Below are 27,878 nucleotides of genomic sequence, written 5' to 3' on the forward strand. Positions count from 1 at the left end.
ACAAGTATGAAGAAACACAGATGGCTTTTTTTAAAATAACGATGTGATAACTTAGTGAGTTTATTTCATTATATCTTTGTGTGTGCATGTGTGTGTGGGGTTGTGTGTGTGTGTTTTTGTTTTGTCCCAGGCGGCTGTGTGCTGCGACTCCCTGGACCAGAGTGGGTCAGCTGATGACCTGGCAGAGACCTGCCTCACTGAGCCCCCGGCCGCCTCCCCTCCGCTGTGCCAGAGATCGTCCAGCGTGCACACACTGAAATACACTCACCCCCAGAGGGTGATCTCCTGCAGGAGCCACAGCCGGAGCCACAGTGAGACCACCACCAATGAACATGTACCTGAGCAGGCCAGCTGTGACTTACAGTCAGACACAGAGGCAGAAAAGAGGCCCGTCAGCCCTCAGGGCCCGTCCAGTTTGAATGTCACCAGCACTGAATCCATCCTTTCTGTTCCACTGCTTAACCACAGAGCGGCCGGGTTAGACCCCACCCCCATGCTGGATGATGCTGATGAGGAGGTCGATGGTATGAACGGTTCGGTCACTCGGCCTGCTCCCAGCGGACATCTCTTTCCGAGTCCCGGGGAGCAGCGAAGTCGCTTCAGTCACTCGGCATCGCCCGTCTCAGGCAGGAGCAGGAAGCACCGGATGAGCCCACCGCCGGGTGGCGAGCCGGTCACTAAGGCCACACAGTTTCTAGACAGCAGTGTTAAGCTGAGGAGGCGGACTCTGTCGTTTGATGCCACCACTGTCTCCCCTCACCAGCAGGAGGGCAGCTCTGTGGAGGACAAAAACACAGAGCCAAACATTCTGCTGAACTTCTCATGAGAGGCATAAGAGCTTCAGACTGAAGCAGGAGTGTTTCCTGCTGTCTTATTAGATTTTTACAGTGTGTGAAAGATACAAGTGAAGAAATCTAAGGACTCTTTTGTGCTTCAAGCACACAAAAATGCACACGTAAAAGTTGTCTATTAGAGTCTTAGCTTTAGTTCAGGCACAGTAGCAGCCCGGCTATCTTTACAACCTTCCTGTTGCTTGCTCTCCTGCTGTTGCCATTCCTCATCATTTTTCTACCAGCCTAGGTCAGAATACAACACAAAGATTGTGAAGCTTCTTATATACAGTGCCTTACAAGAGTATTCACACCTTTTCAACTTTTCCACATGTGGTGTTACAAAAAACAAACCACAGTGTAGTTTGTTTGAAATAAAATAAGTTTCATTTTACTTTGTGAAGTAAAGTATGCTGTTGCACCCCCACAGCATGATGCTCCTGCCACCGTTTTCCAAAGTGTGGAAAGTTTATTTATATGCTCTTTATTTCCCACCACACATACATTTTGTTGGCCAAATACTGAACTATTAGTCTTGCTTGACCAGAGCACATTTTTCCTCATTTGCTGTATCATCCTCATCACTTGTTGCAAAATGGAAGCATAAGATTTCTTACTGCTCTCTTAAACGGTCTTTCTCCCACCTGAGCTGTGGATCTATGCAGCTCCTCCAGAGTTACTGTTGTCCTCTTTGCTCCTTCTCTCAGTGCTCTCCTTCAAGCCACTCCATAATTTGACCTGTCTGCTGTAATCTTTGTGATGCTGGTTGTCCAACAAATCTGCTTCTCAGAGCAGTGAATTCTGATGAAGGTATCTGCAAGTGGACACTAATAACTTATCAGATAACTGTTGTGGGATGACTTGTTGCAATGGGTTTCATTTAGTATATAAAAAAAACTGAGTACAATAGCGTGCAATATTTTTCATATTTCCATAATTAAGAAATTTGCTTTTAAAGTCACTGGTAGCCTTTATTCAACAGTAGCTTCATAGGAAGAAGGATAGAGAAGAGGAGATATGCAGCAAATGGCCCAGAGAGGGAAATGGAACAAGGGACCACTGAGCTGAGGACCAGAGCCTCTGAGCGGTCCACCTGCTCTACCACTGATCCACGTGGTACCCCAACTAAGAGCATTATGTATCACTTTAGCTCAGCTTCATTGTTATGTAGGACTTTGTGTTGGTCTATCAAGTAGACTCCCAATCAATTACTCTGAAGTATGTGGTCGTGAACAAAATGTGGAAAAATACATAAGATTCAAATACTTTTGCAAGGCACTGTATTTTCAGAAGTCTGTGGTTTTATTTTAATTAGAAATGCATCAAGAGTCCAAAACAACTTATTAGGCCTGACCCAAGTCAAAGCAATATATGTGTTTGTGACTTTGTCACATTTGAGAAACTTAAACCAAAAAAGATGATTTCAAGTTGATGCTAGTCTGTTGTTCAAAGTTGCAGTATGTGACTTTTATATTTTATATAAATATATATTTGTTGAAACTGTTACTATATCATGACTGTAAGGTATGAAACAGATAAGCTGTAAGAAAAATCAAGCTCCTCTGCTTTCTCCCAGTATCAACTAGAAACAACCAGTCAGAACCAGGAGGTGGGTACCAGCGCTGTCAATCACCCCTCTGTGTGGTGCTGCTCATCCTCCCTCCCTCCCTCTTACCCCGTTTCTATCTGCTAAACCGTAGCTAACATAGCCAGTTGTGAATGCTACCAGTACCATGGCCAAGGATCTAAGACAGTTCTTCTCTAATGTAAGTTCTTTCTCTGCTATTATCACCCTGTGAGTACATGTGGATGATTGATAGCGCTAATACCCTCCTCCTGGCTCTGATTGCTTACTTTTGGTCAGGAATGGTGCATTTCTTCAGATGGCCAGAGTAGCTCAGGTGGAGGAGATTAATCTTTTCACAGATGGTCTGTCTCGTGTCACATTGTCACAACATGGTGACAGTTTAAAACAAATATGTAAAAAAACAGTTTTTATAAAACTTACATACTGCAACTTTCACTAGTTTTTTTTACCAAGTGAATCTTCCTAACTTTTATAGTTTTATAGTGTAGTACTTTAATCTTCTTGATATTTAAGTGAAGAGACCAACTTGATTTCTTATCCTTACAACAGTTTTCAAAGCTAAATCATAAAAGCTGGAAGCTATATTTAATTATTATACCTTGAACAGGGTTTTAAAAAAAACGTATGGATGGTCTTCAGCCTCTATCTCGTACTTCTTGACCAGTAGTACCATCATATGTTCATTGTTTAAAAATCTGCAATGCTTTTATATCTTTTTAATTTTTTTGTAACAAACTACCATGACTGGACAAGCCCAGTCCCCATCAACCTGGAAAATCGTTGTTGCTTTTTGAACCGTTCAGATAAAATCGTGTGGTATGACCTGGACTGTAGTTGTGTCTACCTCTTTTTTCCTCCCCTGCTTCTATCTATTTGTATCTTAACTTTTTTCACTCCCCCTCTCTCAACATCTTTGTATTCTCAGGGTAGAAGAAGTTCAGACGTATTTCAGTGTGAAATATGTAAGTGGAGCTTTGCAGCGTTAGACGGCCCCCTGCTGTCTGAACTTGGAGCTTGCCCCTATTTCTCTTCATTGTTTAAAGAGACAAAGCTGCACAGGAGTAGGGAGGTGGATTAGATGGAACTACAGAAGGGCTTATGTAAGTGATGAAACAATGCTTACAGTTTGTAGAGAAGGTTGTATTTTATTAAAACTGCAAACATGATAAAAGCTGCATTTCTACATTTCTGAATGTCAGTTTACCAGCATTATATCAGCATAATATAATGCTACACAATGAGCTGTACATGATTGGACAGAGCTGGAATAAAACCTCTTCCTCTATGACTTTTCTCTGACTCTTGTTTCACCTAAAGATTGTTAGAAAAAGATCGTCTTGATCCAGCCTGCAATCTAAAAATACTAGACATTCAGCAGCTGCCTGCTACTGCTAATGAATTCAGCACAGCTCTTTCTAATTATGGCCTTCCAAGCATTGAGATGCCCAACACATCCTCAGATGTCATTCACGATACATAATTACATTGAAAACTGTTTCAAAGATCAAAGGAAGCAAAAAAAAGAAAGAGAAAAAAGAGAAAACATCTGATGATCATGTGAACACAGCCAGAATCACAGTTTTGATCGTGGTTTATGTCCTTTTTTTTTTTAATCAATTCAACAAATCACAATAAAATATTTAATCACATTTATATTTTACACTGTCAAGAAACTATTTCCTTCAAGTTCTGCTGTTTCTTGCATTCATCTCACAATATGTTGGTCATACCTTCAGCTGCTGGGTGACCAGCTTGAGCTTAATGAAGAGCTACAAAGCTTCCACGTCTCTCCCACTGTGTCCATTCATAAGGCAGGTAAAGCATCTTCACTGGTCTACATCTATGTTAATCTACACTTCACCCAATAAGCATGCAGCCAGGATGTTGCTCAGTGTGAATCTGTACATGTGTTTCCAGGTGCTTAACTGCATACAGATGCTAAGTGAGTACATCTGTACTCACCTGCATCAACATCTGTGTATGTGTGCGCTTGCATGAACAGAACTAAGCTTAGCCAGCAGTTGCCATGGTGAAAAGGGATCCAACGGCTCCCTGGAGGGGATGGAGTCCCAGTAAAACCAATAGGGCGGGTGGTCCTCAGCTCAGTGTGTTGTGTCGTTCAGTTCAAATCTTCTCTTTTTGCGTTTCTAAAAAGCAGGAGCCACTTGTCTATGCTGTGTGAGTTTCTGGGGGTCCAGGGTTTCGGTGAAGGGCGTGGCTTGGTAGGGGTTGGTGGTAACGATGGTGCCTCCGTTGGGGATGGGGTAGGGAGTGGCTCGGGCGTTGCTTGGAGGAGGGTCAAGGTGCTGCCAGGTGAATAAGTTTGTATTACTGCCGGTTAGATAGCGCCGAAGAGCACTTAGCGTCAACACAGCCTGTTAGTTACACAAACATAAGAATGAAAATTAATATTAATGTCAAAGGTTCAGAGAAACATTCAGCAAACTTAATTATTCCTAAGCTGTTGCAGGTGCAACAATATGAAATGATAAACTTAATTTAAACAGTAAGAACAAGACAATGTTTAATCAACTTTTTAATCAACTTTAGTAAGTATCTTAAATTAGGAAAACTCATTACACACTGTAGCATTCTAATACTGGCTTATTTATTAACCTTTTGTTCTTTCTCAGACCATAAAGCTAAGTACAGCATAATCTTTAATCAAACTACTGCGCCATGTGAGGAGGATAAGCTCTATTTGATGCAAACCTCAGCAACACCACACATAAATATAAAAACACAAAAATAAAACACAAGATCTAACAATAATATATATTTCTATTTACAAATAGAAACATAGAAAAGGTCTCTTAGCCACAGTAACAGTCATAATGTGGACGCAACATTTAACAGCCAAATACGGGACGATTCCGTATTTAAATACGGAGAGAACACTATATACAGTGTTCTCTAAGAAGTATATTTTTAGGGTGCAGTCTCAAAAGTGTATTTGGCTTCCAGCCATTGAATCTTCACTTTTACTGAACAAAGTGTTGGCCAGAGGCATCTTTCCTTGGTTCAGCTTGGAAGTGGAAAAAAGGAGAGTAAGAAGTAAAACACCCACAAACCTTAGATTTGAAGTAATCCAGTTATGATGTTGACAGTGTAAGTACTTATTAAAACTGTGTCTATAAAATAACTAACAGGGATGACTGTCAGTAAGCATGAGCAGGATAAGCTGTTCCTCCTTGGAGAGCTTTCATACGTACAGAAGCGCATTGCTATCACGTTATAACGTGATACGTATCTTGTTAAAACGTGATACGTATCTTGTTATAACGTGATACGTATCTTGTTAAAACGTGATACGTATCTTGTTAAAACGTGATACGTATCTTGTATAAACGTGATAATTTTATGTCCAGGAAGTGGCGGTATTATGCTAGGCTTTTACAGTGGCTGACAGGAATTGGTCAGGTTTCCCTTCATGTTTGGTCTACACGGATATGGATGCTGCTTTGCACTGTGGTTAAAACCATTAATAGCTACTCTGAGCAGGATCCTAAATAGAACGGGCTGCACAGAAGGAAACGTCAGTTCGGTTCTCTAGCTGTGGCGGCGTTCCTGACTGTCTGGATCGAAGCTGAAGTTGGCTTCCGGTTGTAGCTTCTGATTCGGGAAATGGCTAAAGAGCGATTAGAACGGAGGCTCAGATGTATTTGCTGAACATTTTCTGTTCAGATTTCTTTTTTTTTAACAGTACACTTGCTGAACGACGGCAACGGCTGTTCGTAACCAAGCAACCGAAATCAACAGAAGGCTAGATAGTGGCAAAATACAAAACTAGATCCTGTTAAGCATTCTTCAAAATAAAAGACTTCCTCTCAAGTTAAAATGCATCCCTGTAAACCACAACAGCCAAACAGAAAGGCAGGTGCTCTAGGACAAAAAAATGAAAGAAAACAGAAGGCTAAAATAATAACAAATATTGTAAATGTGATAGTTCATTTATAATGCATTCCAGATACAAAAGGGTTTTTAAATCTCTCATGTTTGAAGTTTCACAATTCAGATAAAGGTTTCACAAATCACAAACTCGGTTTGAAATATTCTGCCATTGGCGTAGAATAATCTACTCCAGATTTGAAGTGTCGATGTATGTTTGTTTTTAAACATATCAGGTGATTTCTTAACACTTGCATGTTAAATCTAATTCCATGATTAGTTACTTATTTACAGGGCTGCACATTGGTGTAGTTGGTAGAGCTGATGTCTTGCAGCAAGAAGGTTCTGGGTTCGATTCCTGGCACGGGTCTTTCTGTATGGAGTTTGCATGTTCTCCCTGTGCATGCGTGGGTTTTCTCCGGGTACTCTGGTTTCCTCCCACAGTCCAAAAACATGACTGTCAGGTAAAATGGCCTCTCCAAATTGTCCCTAGGTGTGTGTGTGTGTGTGTGTGTGTGTGTGCGCTGTTGTGTATCTCTTTGTTGCCCTGCGACAGACTGGCGACCTGTCCAGGGTGTACCTCGTCTCTCGCCCAGAATGTCAGCTGGAGATAGGCACCAACACCCCTCCCGAGCCCACTAACGGACAAGGGTGTAAAGAAAATGGACGGAGTTACTTAATTACAGTCATATGTTAAGTATAATTTAAATGCTTATTATTATTTACTGAATGTAACTTGATTGTACATAATTACAAAAAGGTGATGTGAAAAATAATTAAATTCAAAGCTTTATTTATGATTTATTTTGACAAAAGGGAAGAGAGAGGAAGTCTTTTATTTTGAAGAATGCTTAACAGGATCTAATTTTTTGTCTTTTGCCACTATCTAGCCTACTGTTTATTTTGGTTGCTTGGTTACGAACAGCCGTTGCCGTTATGCACCTATTGTACTGTTCAATAAAAATGTTTTACAGAAAATGTTCAGCAAATACATCTGAGCCTCCGTTCTAATCGCTCTTTAGCCATTTCCCGAATCAGAAGCTACAACCGGAAGCCAACTTCAGCTTCTATCCAGACAGTCAGGAACGCCGCCACAGCTGAGAAGGTCCTCGCTGCAGCATGCAGAAAGGGGCGGGGACGGACCACTGTCAGCCTCATACCTTATATGGAAATGGGACCATTGCACTCCGGAAGTGAAGGGGGCGCTATTTTCCTAATTTCTAGTATAAATACCTTAAAGAAGCGGGTTTGAGATGCCGATTGAAAGAAGTTTGAGAGGGTTCATGTGTTCGGCACACGATCCAAAATGGAAAAGGCGCAAAGTCAGCAAAAGGTATTTTTACCTTCTTTAAAATTTTTATCACATAGTAAATCAATACGCTTTTCTAGATGACGTTGAGCATATAATAAACAGCTGTAGACTATTGAAATGCGTAATTCATAGAAGGTAAGGTTAAATTTAGCATGTAGCATAGCTAATTATTTCCCTGCAGGGCACCATTAGATAAAAATAGAAAAGTAAATAAAATGTATATTTGATAAGTGTATTTTATGCTCAAACTTTGTTTTTTTTATTTTATTTAACAGATCCACGTTTCTATTTGTAACATTCGTAACGGAGAGAAGATTATTCCGGATATTTCTGTCCTCTTTGCTCATACAAAGCCGATGAGTCGTTCAAGGTACAGAATCACATAACAAGAACTGCTACGGTTCAACATAACGGTATGTAAAGCTACACTTACACTATCATTTATTTATTTACCTTCTTAACAGTTTTGTAGTTGTTGTTTTTTTTTCATAAAAAACACTAGAAAAAGGTTAATCCTTTTTGAAATATGTTTTTGCACGCCAACATTTCTGGAAAGTCTAACACTTTTTATGAACTAAAAGCTGCCATCATAGGTGGGTGTAGTTCCCTCTACTTCATATATTTATAGTAGTAAATAACTGCAAAAAACACTAGTAAGAGTAACAGTATTAGGTGATACATCTACTATTAAGTACGGTTTTACTGATCATAATGTGCAGTGTAATATTACCCATTTATTTCTGCAGACATGAATTAAAATGAAGGTATGTGCACTGATAGTTATTTTAAAAATGGAAATTAAAAATATTAATATAAGTGAGATGTTATTGTTGGACAATTATAGTTCTTTAGAGCTACCAGACAGCTTATTTCCAATCATTCCTCCGTTCAATGTTTACAGTCAATAGTGTGGGTAAGGCTGTTGTCTTATACATTAATTTGATTGTTAAAGTAATTTAAATTTTCCCTCTTTTCTTGAATGTTCTCTCAAACACCACAGGGATTGCCTAAACAAGGACTGTCCAACAACTGTGGAATGTTTGTAGTGATGGTAACATCCACTTCCTCCCACCATTTTGTTGTATTGTTTGTATAGACATAATCACATTTTTCTCCACAGTATGCTCTCTACTTTGTGATGGAAGCACCATTTGATTTCACGGAGGTAAGGAAACAGATAAGACTGCATGCTTTCTGTTGGAGATGTCATTAAATGCGAACCTGTCATGTCCACAGAATACGAAGATGGTGGACTCTCACTCTCCTGAGAAACTTCCCTGTGAAGTAAGAATAATGGTGCAATATACCACATCATCATACACATAAGTCAGTTTTTTAAAGAAAATCTTCAATTTGTCCTTTTAAAAGGTCCAAAGAAGAACTACAAAAGGAGAGAAAGCGGAAAAAAGTTCATGAGGGGGCAAAATATGAGGTATGGTTTAGTTCAAATTCATCAGTGTGTAGTTTTGAATCATGTAATTTCTATTATGTCCGTTCACAATGCAGTTTTATGCAATGCTTGATTGTTAAAATATGAAACAAAATCAGGATAGGACAGTTAAAAAGGTTGAAACTGTTTTGATGTTGTTTGGACTTGGGCTCATCTTTCATTTTCAAAATATCTATATTTTTTACAGACTCTGTGTGCTGATGACCACACCTATGCAAAAGCAACTGAGGCACAAATTGAGGTTAATTTTTAAAATGTACACATAACTATTATTTTTGATTTGTATTTATTTATGTGCAATTGACACTTAAACCAGAAATGATTTTTTTTTAAACAGGAAAATATATTTTTTGCACATCATTTTTTTATGACAGTAGAGATGGAAAGGGTAAGACACTGAGAGATACAAAGTGTTAATTACTGTTTTATGCTTCTCACCATGCAGGTACAAATGATGCCACCAATTTTGCAGGTAAAGATACATTCATAATCATATGCGTCATAGCCATTATTCTGGTGATAGTCTTGCAATGCACCTGTTTTTCTGTAATTTTCAGATGCCTTTGGATGTACTGGAAGCTGTTCTCCAAGAGGTGATACTAGCACAGGGAGATGCAGCTTACCTCACCTTGGCATTAACCTGCAAGCGCTTTAAAGCCATTGTGTCTGACCCAGTGTTCAGGAAGAGGACTCACTTTGCTTGGCTGGATGGTAAGAACCTTTGACTTTTTTCCACATAAAACATGTTAAATTAGATTTAAACTACATGAAATTTATCATTCATTTACAGGTGAGATCAACTGGGGTAAATTTTCAAAGTCATTCAAGGCAGAAAACCGGATTCCTTTTGCAGTTGTTACGTGTTCTTCCTGTAACCGGCAATATAAAGACTGTGTGGGCTTCACTGGAAATGGAAGACGAGGAGATTACCCTCGTTACTACTGTGATGGCAGACCTGGACACTGCCCTGGATGTCAGTACTGAATGCAAGGAGAATAATAGTTGTTTTCCACAGTCTTTCACACATTTCAGTTGTCACACATTGTTCTTTTTTGGTGACATCTTTGTCAATCTGTTCTGCTGACATTTGGATTTGTTCTGTCATCCTTTAGTTTTTCACAATGTGTTCTTTAAACATTATGTAAATTTTTTAGTGTTCCTTTTGTTGTAGTTCAGTTGATTTATATTATTTAGTTTTTTGGTAGAACTGTTGTTTCCAGGAAAAGTAACATTGTGGCTCTAATATATTAAAGAGAAAGTAGAACCAATAAAGTAGTTGTAAATATATTGTAACAGCATTGTTTAACAATTGGATAACCTTGTTTTAAAATTTTGAAATACAAGCAAAGATAATACCTTTCAGTATTTCATGTGTAACGTTTCATATACTTTAACAATGACTGGAAGAAATAAAAATTGTCTTTGCAAACCTCAGTCGTTTATGTTTTAGCAATCAGAATCAACAGTTTTTATTTAAATAAAGCAACCAAATACAGAAACATGTTCAGTTAGAAACATACCATAATACAAAGATTAAAGGTATGCTGAGCGACGGTGGAGACCGGGTGGAGGTGATGGAAACTCTGGTGAGGAGCAGTTGTTCACATCAAGCCGGACTTTATGAAGGGTAATTCAAGAAGATGAGGAGACCGGCGCCGATAGGCTGAGACGGAGGCGCATGATGAGCTGATTGGCTGAATTGAAGAGCGTTAGAATGTACACATAAGCCTGATTTATTTATCTGGTGACTTCAAAGAAGCTTTTCATACAGAAACGATGATTAATCCACAGTGGATCATTCTCTTGTCAAATAAACTTTCTAAGACCTACTTTCTCTGAGTGTTTCCAGTTTGAAGCTACATTTAAAGTTTTACAAAAGTCTCTCTGGGTTTTGCAACAATTGAATATTTGAGCGCAGTTTGTGAATCAAATACAACTGGTAGAGTTGATATAGAATTTCTAAATTGAATAGTGGGACACCAGTCCAGTGTCTTTTATCAGATTACTGGTTAAGCTGCAGTCCTTACAGGAAAGGTTTCCAATGAGACTTTATGGTAAACAATGACAATAGTTGAGCTCACCTGCAACCAAGCATAATAGTTTTTGGCACTAGTTATATTTTAGATTTAAATTTATTTATTATAAGAGTACGTTTCACTACATCACAATCTATTAATTGAACTACAGCGTTCTTGAAGTATTTGGTATCTGTTTTCTTAATCTAGGATGGACTGGTGATCTGCCCAGGGTCATGCGTGCGTGTATGATAATTAATGGATGGATAAATGTGTTCCTAAATATTTTTTAAGCCTTTTGTTTCAGCTAGATTGGGTGACAATAGATAAATACATATGCATAATAATTCATTATTGTTGCTTGTTTTAAGTTGTTTATTACTAATGTGATTTTAACATTAAAAAACAATAGTTTTAATTATTTTTTTAAAGGGACATACCACGTTACATTTTTATTTCTATTATTATTATTATTATTATTATTATTATCAATATTGTTATTATTATTATTATTATTATTATTATTATTATTATTATTATTAACGCGGCTGGTACAGGAAATAGCGCCACTAGCGCCCCCTTCACTTCCGGATTGCAATGGTCCCATTTCCATATAAGGTAAGAGGCTGACAGTGGTCCGTCCCCGCCCCTTTCTGCATGCTGCAGCGAGGTGTACTTGCCACAGCTAGAGAACCGAACTGACGTTTCCTTCTGTGCAGCCCCGTTCTGTGTAGGATCCTGCTCAGAGTAGCTATTAATGGTTTTAACCACAGTGCAAAGCAGCATCCATATCCGTGTAGACCAAACATGAAGGGAAACCTGACCAATTCCTGTCAGCCACTGTAAAAGCCTAGCATAATACCGCCACTTCCTGGACATAAAATTATCACGTTTATACAAGATAACTATCACGTTTTAACAAGATAACTATCACGTTTTAACAAGATAACTATCACGTTTTAACAAGATAACTATCACGTTTTAACAAGATACGTATCACGTTTTAACAAGATAACTATCACGTTTTAACAAGATAACTATCACGTTTTAACAAGATAACTATCACGTTTTAACAAGATAACTATCACGTTATAACAAGATACGTATCACGTTTTAACAAGATAACTATCACGTTTTAACAAGATAACTATCACGTTTTAACAAGATAACTATCACGTTTTAACAAGATAACTATCACGTTTTAACAAGATAACTATCACGTTTTAACAAGATAACTATCACGTTTTAACAAGATAACTATCACGTTTTAACAAGATAACTATCACGTTTTAACAAGATACGTATCACGTTATAACGTGATAGCGCTCGAATTTCTTTTTCCCTGTGTGATAGCAATGCGCTTCGTACTCTCAGGCTCTATTGTTTTACTGTGTATGCAAAAACTCTCATTTCCTTAGTTTCCCAAAGGATTTAAATCCAACCAAAAGTAAACTATTTTTTATTAAACTCCAAAATGGGAGCTTTAGCGAAAGTTCAAGCTGGAAGACTCCACCCCCTTCGTTCGCCCATCGACGTCATGCTCATCTCTGACCTCAGCGCTGGACCTCACCCGACGCGTCCAATCAGCAATCAGGCTCTGCGTAAAAGGATCCACACCCAAGCCGTCAGCTGCTTCCCAGCTGCGTTCAACCCACCACCTCCCCTTCTCCACCCACATCCTTCGGCTCTAGGATGGCACCCTTTCCCGACCACCACCTGGTGGTGTCGGGCCCCGGGGGAGAGAATCCCTAATCTGTTATCGGGATGTTCAACGAGTTCACATCAAATCTCAGCTCAAATTAGCTGCCGGGGTCCGAGCGCCAAAGAACTGTTATTCATTCCTGTCATTAAATCTTTTAATTGTTCCCTTTTGTCCGTCTGAGTCTCTCCAGATTGAAATGTGTTTTAATGATGCTTAATGATATATAATGAAGTGTCAAAGTTTGTTTAGGTTTATCTCAATTTATTAATGAGATAAACACCAACAGGGTCACTTGTTTTACACTTACAGTCAAACAACTGACATGAACTTCTTAAACTTTCAGCTGCTAAATATTATTCAGACAAACTTTATTGTTCCCATGCAAAGCAAATTACTCCCCTCCACAACACCACAACGTCCATCGAACAGTTTTATACCACCACAGTTTGTTTAGGCTTATCTCAATTTATTAATGAGACCAATGTTCTTTTAACCACCAACGGGGTTAAAAGAACATTCATGTTGTTTTATGCTACATTTAATCACCATGTATCTGCGAGCAGAAAGCAACAACCTGTAATGGTGATGAAGAGGTGATGAGGGTTAGCAAGGATCACTTTGGCCTTCGTTGTTTCTCTGGTTCTGAAGAGCCAGAGAAGCTCTACCAGACTTATCCTATTATTGTACTACACATCTTTGCGATGCTGTTTGTTGATGATGATGTCATCTGTTAAATTTGTTTTTTCAGGGTAAGTAACTCAAACCAACAAATTAACAAAAATGTTAAAACCAATTTGATAAGTCAAGAGTAAAACATTTTCATAAAAACACTGTCAACATTCAAACTCCTTAATTTCCAATAGAAATACAAGCACCTGTATTTCTCTCAAAAGTTAAGCAGTTGCCGATAATTGTCAAAAGATATTTGTAATACTGTACAGACTCAACAGCCTGTCCATGAATGAATCTGGAAAACAAGGTGGAGGCTTCTTCCTAAAATCAACTAACATCTCTTTGATTTTAGAGACATTCATGTCCAGAAATGAGCGCTCATACCAGTCACTAAAATCCTTCATCACAGACCCATGGTCACAATCCTGGCCATCAAGCACATACACAATTACAGTCATCAGCAAACTTTATAATGTACCTGCTCTTATTATGACTCCGACACTCATTATAAATTGAATGAAAGTGGTGAAAAGACACGGCTCCGAGGGGAGCCGGTAGAAGATAAAAGTACATCAGAGAAAACACCATTAACCATCACCCTCAGGGTTTGTTTGTTAAAAAATCAACTAGCAAAAAAAATAAATCTCAGTTAATGTGAAGACTGCCTTAAAGATGTGTGGCTACAATGTGGGGTTGAATACAGTTAAAAGCAGAGGAAGTCAATAAAAAGGAAACAACTAAAACTTTTTGCCCCATCTGCGGGATCCAAGACCTGTTGAAGTAAAGTGTTGACAGCATCATCCACACTTCTAGCTCTACAGCAGGTAGAAAGGCTCTAAGCTACTTAAGGTTGCCTTCATAATCTCAGTTTTTATAATCTTTCGTTAAGATTTCATAACGAGGGAAGTAAGAGCAACCAGACAGAAATCATTTTGTGTCTTAGGTGCTCTATATTTGGCCACAGTTACAATAACTGAATCTTTCCAAAGTTTTGGGTGAAGCTGTAGAGACATTTTGAAGATGAAAGAAAAAAATGACAGCAGCTATAGGACTTAAGAGTCTGCACCCAATTTTATCTGCTCCTGGACTCTTCCTCTCTTTAATTTTCCGAAAGAGATCAACCATTCAGCATTTATATTAATTAAAGTGGCCAACTTTGCTGGAGCATCACTTCTGTATTCAGCCAGTCCATAATTAACATTTTCTTTGCTAAAAAGATTTTTTTTTAAAAATCAAATCATTGGTAATTTCTGACTTTCCACCCAGGGAAATAGGGCTTTTCTTAGACTACAAATGCATAAGAAAAGGAAGGAGTTAACACCTTCACATGAGAGTTGTCGCAGTTCAAAAGATTTTGTATTTTATTTTTCTCATTTATTTTAACAAGTTTAAGTTCCTGTTTAACTTGTTTATTCAGCTCTTTACTACAAGCAGAATCCCCCTTATTAAAATATATCTTTATTTCATTAATAATACCTTTCACTGATTTAGACACCCATTGCTTATTATTGGAAAATACAAATTCATTTCCTCTGAGCAATAAGATCCTTACAGAAATTTATACAAGAAGCAACTGTCTCAGTCAGTTCATTTAAATCCAAACAGGAATCAATAAACAAGTCCCTTGGTTCAAAGATGAACCAAAAGTCAGTCTGGCTTTATTTTTTTCAGAGCAGGTTTGCACATTGTAGCCAAATAAACCACACAGTGGTCAGACAAACCCAATAGGCTCTCTGCAAATAATTTGTAAGTGCCTTTAATGAAACCATAGCAAAGATCCAGGCTCTTATCATGTCTAGTAGACTCTGGTCATGCCTACCAGATTCTTATCTGGTAGTCTAGCGGTTCTCAACGTGGGCGGTACCGCCCCCCAGGGGGCGTTCAGAGGACGGCAGGGGGCGCTGGCGGACATTTTTACAAAAGGGGGGCGCTGGGATGCCTTTGGGGGGCGTTTGGTCGAAGGTAAACTTTACACCTTAAATGCACAACAATACCAGTTTAGACTTTGAGCAACTTGGTAAAAATGTATTGTGTAACATTAAATCATGCTTGGCTGCAACTGTATCGATGGCAGCTCTTCTTCTATTCAGTGTTTGTAGCTTCTGTTAGCTTCTTGGCGCAGCTTCGTTCTCCTGCTACTGGTAGCTAAAATCAAGACACCCTCACTGTGTATCCCTCTGAAAAATGAACCCAAAAGAAATCCCTCCACGGGTGATACCACGATAGAGAGCGTTCATTTTATAGCGTTAACACCGGTGCTGTAAGTGGTCCGGTATGAAACGGGGGTGATAGAACAACACAGCACTTTTAAATTTCAATAATCAGAATTCAGAAACTGTTTCCGTTGTTTTAAAAGGTTTATGTCAGTCTGCCTTTTCCCCATCGATACGCCCTGCACCTTATGGGGTAAAAAAAAAAGACGCACACATTGTGCTAAACTCTGAAACATGAGAAGCGGGACATAAAATGGAGCAACGAACTAGATGTGAATTATGGCATAAAAACAGAGAATCCGACGCTGAACAGTGAAAAAATCAACACATGATGTGAAAAACATGACGATTAGGAGGCGCAGCAGGTGATGAATGAGTGAATATGGTGAGCGATGGTAAACGATAAAATAAATGTAGCAACAGGAAAGAAACTAAAGTGGACATAGCAATAAACCAAAAGAGGATAAAACTAATCAAAGGAAACTAATTGGAAATGAATGAAGAACAAAATGAATACAGAGGAATAAACTGGTATGGCAAGACCTTTTGAGCAATAATTAATACAGAGACTGTATGGCAAGAATAAACAGACACTATTTCCAGATAAAAGGTAAAATAATATTGTTAAAGTGCCATGGGTTTGTTGAGACCATATCTAGTACTGAGAATAAATATATCTCACAGACCATAACAGTAAAGAACTTTTCACTTATTTGCGTTTTTAATTAGATTTGATATATTTATTTCTCCAATATTATTTTTCATGTCAGTGTTAATGTCATGAGGCTGATGACTCCATGACACTTTCAATTTGACTCATTAGGATTTGATTAAGAACCAGATTTGTTCTTTGTAATTTCTGTCCAGTAAAACTATTAATCTATAAATCAATAGACAGATCTATATAAAGATATAATCCATGTTTCTGTCTCATATTTGTATGGCATTAAAAGGAACTTTAGTTTTTCCACTGAAAGCTCTGGTTTGCACAATAAATACCATGTGGGTGAAATTTTATGGATGATACTCTGATGTCCCATTCTCCTGAAGGCAGCACAGAGCTGCACCACCAGAAACTGACAGAAACACTGAAGAGAAGAAGAGTTATGATTAATGTAGTTACAGTTCTATCCATGTTTTAATGTTGCAGAGCTCAGTCGTTTTGCAAATAGATCAAAGTTTAAACTGGCATGTTGTTCATCTTTTATCTGGTCATTTTGTGGAATATTTAACAACTAGAAAATGGCACAAAATAAGAATATTTTTTCCACTCTGACTGGCTGCTGTTAGGCCTAATAAGTTTAACTTGAATGTTTATTGCATTTTTCGTAGACACCTGTGAAAATAATTTCTATTCCCATGACTTTTTTGTTCTCTGGGAAATTATTTTTGATGATAAATACAGAAACAAGCATAAAAATCAAAACATCTACAATAGTGATAGTAATATTAAAACCTGTTTTGTAAATGTAATGACCACCTCAATTCAGTTTTTTGAGAAGGATGGAACAAGCAGAAAATTGAGCAAATGGTAGAGAAAGGCTGATTAATTTCCAACTAACCTTCACTTCATGTGATGTTAGCACGTTAGCCACTGACTTGAGTACATAAATTACATAGAAACGTGACCAAACATAGCAACATTGTGCAGAATATATATATATATATATATATATATATATATATATATATATATATATATATATATATATATATTCTGGCAGGGTATCTGAGGCACCAGAGCAATAGAAACTCAGATCTACCACACCAGACAAGACCCAAGGTGTAGGTTGTGCAAGGAGGCCCCTGAGACAGTCCAGCACATAATAGCAAGGTGCAAGATGCTGGCAGGGAAACCGTACATGGAACGACATAACCAAGTGGTGGGCATAGTGTACAGGAACATCTGTGCAGAAAATGGACTGGAAACCCCGAGATCAAAGTGGGGAACACCCCCAAAAGTGGTGGAGAATGACCGAGCTAAGATCCTGTGGGACTTTCAGATCTAGACAGACAAAATGGTAATGGAGAAGCAACCAGACATTGTGGTGGTGGATAAACAACAGAGGATTGTGGTGGATGTAGCAATACCAAGTGATTACAACATCAGGAAAAAGGAGCAGGAGAAACTGGAGAAATACCAGGACCTCAGAGAGGAACTGGAAAAGGCCTGGAAGGTGAAGACCACAGTGGTGCCTGTGGTCATCGGGGCCCTCGGGGCAGTCACCCCCAAACTGGAGCAGTGGCTACAACAGATCCCAGGAACAACATCAGACATCTCAGTCCAGAAATGTGCAGTTCTAGGCACAGCCAAGATACTGCGCAGAACCCTCAAGCTCCCAGGCCTCTGGTAGAGGACCCGAGCTTAGAGGAAGAGAGAGAGAGAGAGAGAGAGAGAGAGAGAGAGAGAGAGAGAGAGAGAGAGAGAGAGAAAGAGAGAGAGAGAGAGAGAGAGAGAGAGAGAGAGAGAGAGAGAGAGAGAGAGACCACCCACGGAGGGTGAGAAGGGAATTTAAAAAAAATATATATATATATATATGTATATAAATATATCACTCAAAACAATGAACTTAGGGGGTTATTACATTAATAAAAAAATATCATGCACTTTTAACACAATTTCATGGTTCAAACAAAAACGTGATAAAATCATGTTGGATAAACAAGAAATTCAACAACTTAACTTTTATGAAATTTAATCATGTTGAGATAACATGATTCATTTTAGTCAGACTGATCTTGTGCTGAAGACGACTAGCGAGATCACAGAAGATCACACAAGATCATGGGAAATCACACTAGATCACTTGAGATAAATAGAAATGTAGTCTTCTCATAACTGCCGCTGGAGTTTTCCCGGCATGCAAAACAATTATCTCGCATGGTCTCGTTTGATTTCCCATGATCTCGCTAGTCGTCTTCAGCACTAGATCAGTCTGACTAAAATTAATTACGTATGTTATCTCAACATAATAAAATTTCATAAAAGTTGTTGAATTTCTTGTTTATCCAATATGATTTTACCATATTTTCGTTTGAAACATGAAATTATTGTGTTAACAGTACATGATATTCTTTTGTTTATGTAATAACTCCCTAACTTCATTTTTTTGAGTGTATTGTTGAAAGTTTGCAAGTGCCTTCTCAATCCTGCAGTGGTTAAAGCCACCCATTACAAAGTTTGGAGCATCATGAGCTATGTCCTGTAACTTATGCACAGTTTCCACAATATCCTGCGTTGCACTAATATCATTTGCTCTGGTATGAATATAAACACCTCTCCTCGAGCTGCCACCTTATCGTGGTGGAGGGGTTTGAGTGTCCCAATGATCCTAGGAGCTATGCTGTCTGGGGCTTTATGCCCCTGGTAGGGTAACCTAAGGCAGACAGGTCCTAGGTGAGGAACCAGACAAAGTGCAGTCTGAAGACCCCTTATGACGGAAAATAACTTTAGATCTTTAGATCCAGATCACTCTGGAGCCAGGCCTGGAGGTGGGGCACGATGACGACCGCCTGGTGGCCGGGCTTTTACCCACGGAGACCGGTCGAGCTCAGCCCGAAGAGGAGACGTGGGTTCCCCTTCCAATTGCCTCACAACCTGTCGGAGGGGCCAAAGGGGTCGGGTGCATTGTGTTATGGGCGGCAGCCAAAGAAGGGGACCCTAGCGGTCTGATCCTCGGCTGCAGAAGCTCTTGGGACGTGGAACGTCACCTATCTGGTGGGGAAGGAACCGGAGCTAGTGTGCGAGGCTGAGAGGTTCCGGCTAGAAATAGTCGGCCTCACCTTGATGCATGGCTCTGATTCTGGAACCAGTCTCCTTGAGAGGGGGCTGGGCGTACTTCCACTCTGGAGTTCCACCCTCAGCAGGGTCCTGGAGGGTGCATGGGAGTTTGCCCAACAGGTCTACATGTGCTTTGTGGACTTGGAGAAGGCTTTCAACAGTGTCCCTAGGGGGGTTTTGTGGGGGGTTCTCCGGGAGTATGGGGTACCGGGCCCTTTGATACGGGTTGTATGACCGGTGTCAGAGTCTGGACCACATTGCCGGCAGTAAGTCGGGCTCGTTTCCGGTGAGAGTTGGACTCCGCCAAGGCTGCCCTTTGTCACCGATTCTGTTCATTACCTTCATGGACAGAATTTCTAGGTGCGGTGTTGAGGGGATCCGTTTCGGTGGCCTTAGGATCGCATCTCTGCTTTTTACGGATGATTTGGTCCTGTTGGCTTCATCAGATCATGATTTGCATCTCTTGCTGGAACGGTACACGGCTGAATGTGAAGCGGCCGGGATGAGGCTCAGTGCCTCCAAATCCGAGGCCATGGTCTTAAGCCGGAAAAGGGTAGAGTGCCTTCTCCGGGTCAGGGTGGTCGTCCTGCCTCAAGTGGAGGAGTTTAAGTATCTGGGGATCTTGTTCACGAATGAGGGAAGAAGGGAGCGGGAGATTGACAGGCGGATTGGGGCAGCGTCTGTTGTGAAGCGGCCGCTGTACCGGTCCATCATAGTAAAGAGAGAGCTGAGTCAAAAAGCGAAGCTCTCGATTTACCGGTCGATCTACATTCCCACCCTCATCTATGGTCATGAGCTTTGGGTCATGACCGAAAGAACGAGATCACAGATACAAGCAGCCGAAATGGGTTTCCTCCGCAGGGTGGCTGGACTCTTCTTTAGAGAGAGAAGCTCGGTCATCCGGGAGGGACTTAGAGTAGAGCTGCTGCTCTTTCACGTCGAGAGGAGCCAGTTGAGGCTCGGGCATCTGAGCCTCAACTGGCTCAGATGCCTCAAGAGGGAGGCGTCACCAGGGAGGCGTCCTGGTGACGCCTCCCTGGTGAGGTGTTCTGGGCACGTCCCACCGGGAGGAGGCCTTGGGGAAGACCCAGGACACGCTGGAGGGACTATGTCTCTCGGGTGGCCTGGGAACGCCTTGGGCTTCCCCCGGAGGAGCTGGAAGAAGCGGCTGGGGAGAGGGAAGTCTGGGTCTCCCTTCTGAAGCTGCTGCCCCCGCGACCCGACCCCGGATAAGCGGAAGAAAATGGATGGATGGATGTATATAATCAAGAGTTACAAATTTCTGCAGAAACTCCCTGCATAAATAAAAAGGGTGAAGAAGACAGAAAATAACTCAATGTCAGGAGTACATTTTGTCTCCCTAGCCATCCCCACATTTCACCATTGTTTATTAATACGTAGACAAAGGCATGTCGCTGTGATTTCCCTGTCACTGTGGGGTGTCTGTCAAGACGCAGTGGTTTTCCAAAGTCATCCGTTTTCAGTTCAAAGTCTCCATCCTGCTCCTTGAGCCATGATTACCATGTCTCAGTCAGGGCAATCAGACAGACATTTTTATGTTTTGTAAGTAACTTAACATTTGCCTTAAATCTAGCTTATTCTGGAGCGATTGTGCGTTGGCAAGGATGATTGATGGCAGGGTCATCCTCCTAAGGCCTGGTCTTTAAAGTCGCTGATGGACACCTCCTTTTCCTAGCACATGAATGTACTGAGGTTGATCTCCTGCTCCCCGAAGTTGGATCATGACGGATAATCTCTGAGGGGAAGGAGCATTCTACTTTGACCATACCTGTTCATAAATTCTAAAACAACAGGAGAAACTACCTCTTATACTGAAAAGAATCCAGATACTATATGTGCATAATCCTCCAAAGATGACACTGAAGCATTACAGGGAGACCACCAGCTGCTATGTCATTTAGAGATCAGTTCATAAAAACTGTGGTAGAATAAATTGTAAAGTGCCACACAGTTCCGCAAATTACACAACTTCTTACAATCTGCTGCTTTCACTGCTGCGTGTCACCCAGACCAGTGCCACAGTCATGTCCACCCACCCAGAAATGGTTGACAACAAGATACCCTACTGAATCCATTTTAATTTTGTCAGAAATCAATTGCTGGTCAAAACAGAAACTCCACCTAGTTAGAAAGGAGCAAATCACTTAAAATAGTCTTGTAAGATAAAATAACGCACATGTATTCATCATGAAGGAATTCTAGCCATTTTGCTAATTTTGGGGTTTAACGTGTAACTCTTCTTGCCCTCGTTTAAATCTAAGTGTAAAAAACAGCTCACCAAATGTTCCATGGTGCAATTATTTATTAAACTATGATCAAGCAAGAACATAATTTCTATCTGCATCTCAAAGTTTCTAGATCTTAGTGAAACTTGAAGAGACTGCCCTGGTTAAAAAATAAAATTCAATAAAGGCATTATGGAAGCTTCAGAAACCTATCCATGCATTATCTTTACACCCTGATCTCAAGTGGGGTCACTGGTGCCTATCTCCAGTTGTCAACAGGTGAGGGGAGGGGTCACCCTGGACAGGTCGCTAATCCATCGCAGAGCAACACAGAGACAGACAAGACAAACAGTCATGCACACACATCCCTAAAGAGAACTTAGGAGATCAATCAAACTGACCATCAGTGGGAGGAAGTCAGAGTACCTGGAGAGTAACCACTGTGCACAGGGAGAACATGCAAACTCCATGAAGAAAGACCCTGGGCCGGGAATTGAACCCAGAACCTTTTTGCTGCACGGCAAGGCCAGCTTCAGTAACCATTACACTATTTTTATCCATTCTGTTGTAAATTTATTACAATTTATTAGTTCAAACTTTGTTTTCGGCTATTGATTTACTTTCTACACTTCTTGCAGAAAAAGGTAAAGAGCTATCACCAACAATGGGTGAGAGGTGGTGTACATCCTCTACAGTTAAAGAATATTTTGCATAAATAATCATGCATTTATTTAATGATGTTTTTATTTGTGAAACTGTGATACTGTTGGTTATTCATACCACTGAATAACCAATAACGACACACTTGTGTGTGAAAGTGTGTTCAAATATTGGACAACCAAAAAAGTGGGGGGAGTCTTAAACAAAAGCCTTTGATTATCTTGAGTGGAAGAAAGAAATGTGATTCTTTCCAATAGCATCAATAAGCAAGACAAGATATGGTCTTGCTTATTGACCATATGTTGTCAATAACAGTTGGTCAATAAGCATTATCTTCATCAGATGGTGATGAAGATAATGAAATCAGAATGAAGAAATGTAATGCATGTACATAATGTGAATAAAAAAGGTACAGACCCAGCTTAGGATTGAAAAGAAGCAAAACGTGATAGTAGCTCTGGCAGCGTCTGAGCCCTGGGCCAATGGCAGCTCATCTGGAGATGTGGCCTGCCACTGATTGGCCAGAAAACAGAATCCAACAAACCACAGGAAGCTGGCCACTCCTGAAGGAGAAAAACAGGACTATATTTATTTTCTTGCTCATATCACCCCATCACCCCACATTCAACTGTGTCACATTTTTCTTTCTTTGGTTCTTTGGTATTTACCAGGCACTCTGTGCCATTTTATAGCATGATCGAGTAAGTCATTTGATATATATATATATATATATATATATATATATATATATATATATATAGAGAGAGAGAGAGAGAGAGAGAGAGACTTAAAAGAAAATTGACATAATAATTTACTGGCTTGAAATTGGGCCACTTGTCTCTTTAAAAACTCCTGTTCTTTCTGAAACTCCGCCCATAGGAAGTCATCATAACATCGCTGCTCTATTAACCCTTTAAAAGCGTTTTTTACCAACGTTTCACTGAGAAGTAGCTCCTATGATGAGCTCAGTAGTTCCAGCGAGGGTTTGCTAATCACTGCTGACTAGTCTGAAGGAGCTGAGAGAGGGAGTTGTTGGGGAGGGATGATCTGGTAGGTGGAATCTCAGCTTGGACACTGCAGCTCTGAGGAGGAGCTTGGTCCTTGAAGGTGTCACTCGGTTCACCCAGGTGTTTTGCACAGCTGAATGGTTGCTATGGAGTTTAAAGAATTTCTCAAACATGCATGAAAGAATCAAGGCAACACTCCATGTGTGATTTTGATGAGAGAATAACATTTTAAGATGATGTAATACTCAAAAAAGTCGATTTTACATAATACTGCTCCTTTAATATATATATTTTTTGTTTTCTGTTATCACTTCACAAAAATCAGGAAGATTTTGTGGTCTTTGATCTCTACCAGAAAAGATGAGGTCAAACAGCACCACTCGTTTTCGGTCCTTGAGGTTACTCATAGAAGGGAAGTAAACATCCAGGATCAGGAAACAGATGCTGCCAAGGAAACAGGCCACGCCCACAGTCATGCCATAGTTACAGGCATGAGCATTTTTGTTAAAGACGCACAGTAAACGTTCGCTGCCGATGTTGATGTAACCCTCGTTCACTATGCAGCTGAACACCACAATGGAGAAAACCTGCAGACAGAGAAAAAGTATCATCTAAGAGACGTCATTGATGGATGACACCCACAGAGACAGTTATGAATGCTTGATTTCCCAAGCAGATCGAAATACACTTTAGCTCTCAACAAAGCAAAGAGGTTTGAAAGCACCCGAAATGAATCAGTTTAAGAACAACAGTTCTTTCGTTGGAAATATGCTAAAGATGTTCACAAAGTCACCCTTCTATCACCTTAGACACATCTCTAGGATTAAAGGACTAATGTCTCAAGATCTAGAGAAACTCATTACAGCAACAGCGTCTTCACAGGTCTGGCAAAAAAAAAAAATCTGTCCTCCAACTGCAGCTGATGCAGAACGCTGCTACTGATGTTCTCACTAAAACTAGGAAGATAGAGCACATAACACCAGTTCTAAAGTCCTTCCACAGGCTCCCTGTAGCTCAGAGAATATAATACTATATGCACCACAAATCTGGAACAAGCTTCCAGAAAACTGCAAACCAGATGAAGCACTGAGCTCCTTTAAATCAAGACTAAAGACTCATTTGCTTGTAGTTGCCTTTGGTTAATTATAATAGGAACATGATTTCTCTTTATTTTGCACATAATGTAATGCTTCTTATTTATTTGTTGTTTTGCATGTTTTATCATGTAAATCGCTTTAAAATACCTTGCTGAAATGTGCTATTCAAATAAATTTGACTTGACTTATTTATACATAAAGTTATTTAATAGTGTGAAGGAAACAATACAAAATTTAGAGTTTGGGTTTGGTTACTATGATTGACTAGCAATTTGTCCTGAGTATGCACTCAAAAAATGAACTCAGTGATATGTTGAACCAAACTTAATTGATATATATGAGTTGGAATTTGAAATGCTATTTGACATATCGAGTTAAGAAGACATTGCACATGCTCAGAAGTTTAAGTAACTTAAGTAATACAACTGTTTTTATAAAGATATTTTTAGTGCAAATGTATTGGTGGTTTGGAACTGAGAAGTTGAAGTTATAGAGAAAATTCCTAGAGGAATTCTGTAACTACAGTTTTTCAGAATTACAAAACAGCAGTTAAAATTCTTCAAATTCTTAAATACTAGACACAAATTGTATTCTTTAAGTCACACTTTCAAAAAACTCTAACACTTAAAGCTTTGCCCTAAATGATCCAAAACAAATTGTACTAATCACTACACTGTGTGTAAATTGTAATAGTCTCAGGTGAACTAAGACTGCTATATTAATTAAAACTAATAAAGAAATATTCAGTCAGTTAAGGTGTTAAGTTGGAGCTGCAAAATATTGTTCATTGATTTTACTAAATACAGTTAAATTCATATACTGAACACAACTCATAGTAATTGTTTATATAACTTTATTTAGTAAATTGAACAAGTTATTTTTCATGTATATGCTCTGCTTCTTGCCCATGGACTCCAGACCTTCACAATTAGATTGATTAAGTGATACTGTTGGATGGTTCAATAACTGCATCGTCGTCAGTACATTATGACTGGAGCCCTTGTGCTTCATTTATGCATTTGTGTCAAATTACTTTCAATCTGATCAGAATCATTCCTTCTGTTAACTTCTCTTTTGTTGGTAAATTAGTTTTGTTTTATAGCTACAGGGACTGCTCATATTATCACAGAATGTCTTGTCAAAATAAAATGCTTGTTTTCTTCAGGTTTCTTTCAGTTGGATTATTGCTTCTATTATTTTAACAATAAAAGTGACGTCACTTTGAGAGCTTGAGGCTATATCTGATGGAGAGTTCTTTATAATTCTCTAACAAAATGATTAATTATTAACGTCCCACTACCTCATTCATGAAGGCACCAAAAATATTTTTACTGATCTGCCAAATGCATATGTCCTAGAGTTTCTTCCTCCAGATTTAGCTTTTTCAGTTCTTTTTTTATTCAAATATACATTTTTGCAATGCACTTCTGTTAAGCCGTATCAAGATGAATAATAAGAGAAAACACAGACACATGATGACTGCACGGCATCACATCACAATGAAAACAAGGGTTTCATCCTGAGCAGAAGCTTTTAAAACGTAAACCCTTCTTATCGACAGAAACAGAAAAATTAAGTTCCTCAAATTGAGATTTTGTCTAAAAACACAACTGTAAAGCTTGATTGGAAAGCATCACATTATTGCAAAGCAGAAAATCAGAAAGGGGAGCTGCAGGTAGGCCCGTCCATTCATGGAGACCCGCATCACGCATTTGGAAGAGGAGACTTACCCACGACAGCAGTCTGAGGATGGTGCGGGGATGCGTGAAAAAGGCGACCGGATCGAAAGGGACTCTCCCGGCCTTCATGGCTCCATACGCGATCGCTGTCTCCATCCCTCCGAATGTCAGCTCTCTCAACGCGGCTGAGAAAGCGAGAAGAGTCGGTGTGAGAGTGTTCTTCCTCCAGCCACCAGATGAAGTCACAGCGCGTCACCGCGGCTCATCTCAGGCTGCAGCATCGCCGCTCCGTCTTCAGTCGACTTCAACACCACCTCCATCTGAACAAATCCACGTTTGCCTTTCTGTTTTTGTCTTGCTTTCCGGACGTTGGTCTTTTTCTATTTAAGAAGATGAAGGCGAACTAAGACCTTCCTGTAGTCTAAAGATTTCAACATATCAAAATTGCCCTTACAGAAAAAGCACAAGATTTTTACACGTGGAAAAACCATACCACATGTGAAGTGATACGAGTCACATGAAAAACCATATACATGTTAATTTGGAACGTTTCATGGTAAAACAAACAATTAAAAAACAAGCAAATAAAAAACATGTTTACATGTTTCACGTTCATTCGAGGAATATGGTCACATGTTCCATATGTCAATAGAATATGGATCACATGAACAAAATACTTTATCACACGTGGAACATGTCACCCTTGTGCATGGAAAAGGGGAACCGCATGTGAACAAGTGCGCCATCTATTAATCTTCCTTATATACATATTTTTTATGAATTGTAGTGACAGAATGATCTCATAAAGTTGTGTAACTGACGGTCCGACCAGTAAAGGACAAGGACAAAGGTATATATATATATATATATATATATATATGGAAATATAAATTTTCCAAAATTTATATTTTGGAAAATATAAATTCTATTTATTTTTTCAAAAGATAATCTTAACTAAAGGTTTCAACAACAAATCTAAAAAAATCTAAAAAAATGGGCCCAAAAGAAATCAACTAAAGCAAACATAACTCAAGATAACAAACCAAAAACTGACCTAACAATAAGCACACAAACAGGCTAGCCTACACAAAGAGGAGGGGTGGGGAAGGAGACAAAGACAAATAATGTATAAACATTAATTTAAACTAAAGCATTTTGACTTTAACACAACTATAAAAACCAAAGTAACCTAATACCAAAAAGGTTTTAGCAATTATGCTATTAGTGGAGAGAGGCAGATTGTTTCACATCAAGTCCCCTGCTTCCAGCAGCCTGATGGACTGTTCCATTTCCTGGTTTTCCTTTCTGCCAACTCTGCAAAACAAAATGTTAATGATCTTAAATAAACATAAGGTGTTTACTAAATGTGTGCACCCAAATTAGTAAACAACCTAATGCAATAACCACCACTAAAGAAAAAACACCAAAGAAAAAGTGAAATTCTAAATATTTTATATGAAAACATTTAAATAAATACTAACACTGAGGAAAAGATTAGGAACCTCCACAAACTACCTTTTTATGCTACAAATTAGATTTTCTTTGGACATTTTCAGATTACCAACGTTTTTCTTTGCATCTGACTATCCATATGACCATCCATCCATCACTAACATTCAATAAATTTAATAGGAGTGCCAGGGTTACAGAACTTTTTGAATTGTCATCTTCACAAGGTCTTTGGGTTTTCATCTGGGTTTCATTTGTACATTCTAGGCCAAAACGTGTTCATCTCTTG

At 39.3% G+C, this 27,878-nt stretch overlaps 3 protein-coding genes across 6 annotated transcripts in view; 2 read left to right on the plus strand and 1 right to left on the minus strand.

Annotated features, from left to right (window-relative positions):
- Nucleotides 1-3,703, plus strand: part of LOC103463029 (voltage-dependent T-type calcium channel subunit alpha-1H-like) — a 235,023-nt gene extending 231,320 nt beyond the window's left edge. For both annotated transcript variants that reach the window (XM_081603359.1, XM_081603078.1), the window contains one exon: nucleotides 131-3,703. In XM_081603359.1, coding sequence (XP_081459485.1) covers nucleotides 131-826 — 696 coding nt within the window. In that variant the 3' untranslated portion in view covers nucleotides 827-3,703. The remainder of the gene's footprint in view (nucleotides 1-130) is intronic.
- Nucleotides 3,544-26,695, minus strand: LOC103463040 (synaptogyrin-3-like). The gene is made up of 4 exons (XM_081603975.1): nucleotides 26,192-26,695; nucleotides 23,717-23,951; nucleotides 22,775-22,920; nucleotides 3,544-4,793 (listed from the first exon to the last, which is right to left on the minus strand). The coding sequence occupies exons 1-4, from the start codon at nucleotides 26,294-26,296 to the stop codon at nucleotides 4,566-4,568; spliced, it is 714 nt and encodes a 237-aa protein (XP_081460101.1). The 5' UTR covers nucleotides 26,297-26,695; the 3' UTR covers nucleotides 3,544-4,565.
- Nucleotides 7,395-10,502, plus strand: LOC145550241 (uncharacterized). Of its 3 annotated transcripts, XM_081604528.1 has the most exons (9): nucleotides 7,398-7,639; nucleotides 7,894-8,031; nucleotides 8,619-8,669; nucleotides 8,739-8,902; nucleotides 8,987-9,050; nucleotides 9,256-9,309; nucleotides 9,514-9,540; nucleotides 9,626-9,779; nucleotides 9,859-10,502. In XM_081604528.1, the coding sequence occupies exons 4-9, from the start codon at nucleotides 8,832-8,834 to the stop codon at nucleotides 10,050-10,052; spliced, it is 564 nt and encodes a 187-aa protein (XP_081460654.1). In that variant the 5' UTR covers nucleotides 7,398-7,639; nucleotides 7,894-8,031; nucleotides 8,619-8,669; nucleotides 8,739-8,831; the 3' UTR covers nucleotides 10,053-10,502. The 3 variants fall into 3 exon arrangements, 2 of the variants coding, with proteins under 2 accessions (XP_081460654.1, XP_081460548.1); XR_014086630.1 differs by lacking the exons at nucleotides 8,619-8,669; nucleotides 8,739-8,902; nucleotides 8,987-9,050 and having other exon boundaries at nucleotides 7,395-7,639; XM_081604422.1 differs by lacking the exons at nucleotides 7,398-7,639; nucleotides 7,894-8,031 and having other exon boundaries at nucleotides 8,182-8,902.
- Nucleotides 26,696-27,878: the final 1,183 nt, after the last annotated feature.

Source organism: Poecilia reticulata, chromosome 1, assembly GCF_904066995.2.
Source record: "Poecilia reticulata chromosome 1, P_reticulata-male-v2, whole genome shotgun sequence".
NCBI lineage: Eukaryota > Metazoa > Chordata > Actinopteri > Cyprinodontiformes > Poeciliidae > Poecilia > Poecilia reticulata.

Bases quoted from the DNA above. Each gene is read 5' to 3' on its own strand.
- LOC145550241 (XM_081604528.1), top strand. From the start codon at position 8,832: ATGCGAACCTGTCATGTCCACAGAATACGAAGATGGTGGACTCTCACT. The intron at 8,903-8,986 runs GTAAGAATAATG...TCCTTTTAAAAG, and splicing joins CTGAGAAACTTCCCTGTGAA to GTCCAAAGAAGAACTACAAA. The intron at 9,310-9,513 runs GTTAATTTTTAA...CTCACCATGCAG, and splicing joins CAACTGAGGCACAAATTGAG to GTACAAATGATGCCACCAAT.
- LOC103463040 (XM_081603975.1), bottom strand. From the start codon at position 26,296: ATGGAGACAGCGATCGCGTATGGAGCCATGAAGGCCGGGAGAGTCCCT. The intron at 23,952-26,191 runs GTAAGTCTCCTC...CTCTGTCTGCAG, and splicing joins TCCTCAGACTGCTGTCGTGG to GTTTTCTCCATTGTGGTGTT. The intron at 22,921-23,716 runs GTAGAGATCAAA...TTTCTCCTTCAG, and splicing joins GTTTGACCTCATCTTTTCTG to GAGTGGCCAGCTTCCTGTGG.